The sequence below is a fragment of the Amblyomma americanum genome, chromosome 5 (genome assembly GCF_052857255.1).
Source record: "Amblyomma americanum isolate KBUSLIRL-KWMA chromosome 5, ASM5285725v1, whole genome shotgun sequence".
Taxonomy (NCBI): Eukaryota; Metazoa; Arthropoda; class Arachnida; order Ixodida; family Ixodidae; genus Amblyomma; species Amblyomma americanum.
In genome coordinates this window covers 132,793,365-132,795,326 of record NC_135501.1, presented here as the reverse complement: position 1 = coordinate 132,795,326, position 1,962 = coordinate 132,793,365, and the positions used below count along the sequence as shown (strand labels likewise).

Sequence of the window (1,962 nt, the reverse complement as noted above, 5' to 3'; positions counted from 1 at the left end):
GTTCAGAAGCGAAAGTTCAATACAGCATTTTTTTTATTTATCGAATGAGTTCGAGACAGCAAACTTAACTCTATGAAGGAAAGAATGCGAGTACCCCCGTAAGCTATGCTTGAGTTATTACTGACGCTCCGAAATAAAGTGTCAATTTTTATGCTCTTTAAATATTTATTCACCTAGTTCAGAGTGTGCGCTTGTGCAGGAAAAACATGAGTTTTGCTTCCTACATCCGAATAAATCACTTGTAGCGAATCAGTTGATTCTTGTGCGAGAAACACACACAGCCTTTATTCCATAGCCGTGTACAATCAGAAGAGGATCTGAAGAAAAGCAGCGACCTGATGCTCGCGCGACGTAATGCCTCTGGTCGGGGTGAGCAGAGGGCCCGAGGCCATTTCGTGTGTTGTACCTTACATGAGCCAGTCTCAACGACTCGGCAAGTTCCTCGCGTCCTGCACACCGTCATATAGAGACTTGTTCTGCGGAGACCGCAATTTGAGCAAAATAATGTAACAGGTGTGCTCAAGCGCTTCCTATCCTCAGACAGATCGCATAAACGGCGGCAAAAGTTAAAGCTTTGCTGCACCATACAGGCATAAAATTTCGGCTTCCTGTTCACTGCGTGAGAAGCTTTAGTTGGCATCATGGACAGCGACGACGACAGGTTTCTCAAGAAAATGTGTAGACGCGTTTTCTTCGCGTGGTTCTAAGTTAAATGGCACAAGATTTACGTCCAAAGCTAAGGAATCCACTGCCGTCCCCAGAACGACAGCTGCGCCAATAAATGCGGTCCAGATTGCTTCGGCTGTGGGTATGTTCACTGTTTCTTCTTGAAGGAAGAGGACCAAAGCGTTGTCGACGTCACCGAAGTTCCTTTGTACACGGTTCAAGTGATCGCGCAATTGAAGATCTGTCGCAGATGCACGGTACTTGATCGAAGTTGCCCTTGCCTTCTCGCCGAAAAGCATGGTGCCCCAGCATTCAGGGGGACCACGCGCATCTACCGGAGGATGCTTAAGCACTTTGAGGCCCGTCGTCCACAGCACGCTGCTGGCTACGTGATAGAGGCTGGGTGGTCTCCGGAAGGTCGCAGGGCTGAATGCGCTGCTGGCGTAGAGTGCGAAGCGGGCAGGTTTTCCAGTCTCCCGGTGGCGGTACGTCACCTTTCCGGTCAAGCGATAGCGCCTATGCCTGGCGTTGGGAAACTCTGCGACCAAGGGCGACTTATCATTTCTTGGCAAACATGGAGCTCCTGGTAGACACTCAGAGACAAGTTCGGTGCCGGGGCACCGCTCAAAAAGTACCAGTAAGCAAAGACCGGCAGCGCGTCGTTTCTGAACACCTCTTCGTTGGAGCGAGACAGGACTTGGCACGAAGACCTGGACGACACTGGTGTCGTCCGGGAAACACGAAGCGACGCTCACTGCTTCGTACTGCTTGTCGGAGCAGAAAACGATCGCCGACGCAGGTTCCCTACGCGCCTTGTGTGCCAGGCAGAGGCGCCACCGCAGTTCCTCGACGAGCGCGCGGTCCGATGATGCATGGCCGAAATAATCTTGGAGCAGAACGAAAAAACTAAGTTTCTCGCTGAGCTGCTCGACGGCAACCAGTTCCCAGAGCTCGGCGTAGCGCGCGCAGCTGAACAGGTCTTCGACGGGCAACCGCTCGAGGACGGCCCGTACCACGGGCAGGCAGCGGAGTGCCGCCTCAGCCGCAGTACCCATCTTTGTCCGTTGGTTCTTGCTGGTGTTGTTGCTGTTAACCTCATACAATGGCACATGCCCACATTGCCGCACAGACACTGTCCTTCTTTTTCCTCCGGTCCTCCTCTTCATCGTTGTCACCACGCTGCTCCTCTTCTGATCTGCATTTACAAGTGTTTTTTTTCCTGTGTGGTGATAGATTCGGGTAGCGCCGTGTTGTTCTCCATAGCTTCACACTTTCGATTTTAGTTCTAAATGAGAA

The 1,962-nt window shown here is 51.7% G+C and overlaps 1 protein-coding gene across 1 annotated transcript; it reads right to left on the bottom strand.

Annotated features, from left to right (window-relative positions):
- Positions 1-300: 300 nt before the first annotated feature.
- On the bottom strand, positions 301-1,725 carry LOC144135032 (uncharacterized). The gene has a single exon (XM_077667801.1). It carries the CDS (start codon positions 1,719-1,721, stop codon positions 630-632), a length of 1,092 nt encoding a protein of 363 aa, XP_077523927.1. The 5' UTR covers positions 1,722-1,725; the 3' UTR covers positions 301-629.
- Between the last annotated feature and the right edge of the window lie 237 nt (positions 1,726-1,962).

Bases quoted from the DNA above. Each gene is read 5' to 3' on its own strand.
- LOC144135032 (XM_077667801.1), bottom strand. From the start codon at position 1,721: ATGGGTACTGCGGCTGAGGCGGCACTCCGCTGCCTGCCCGTGGTACGG.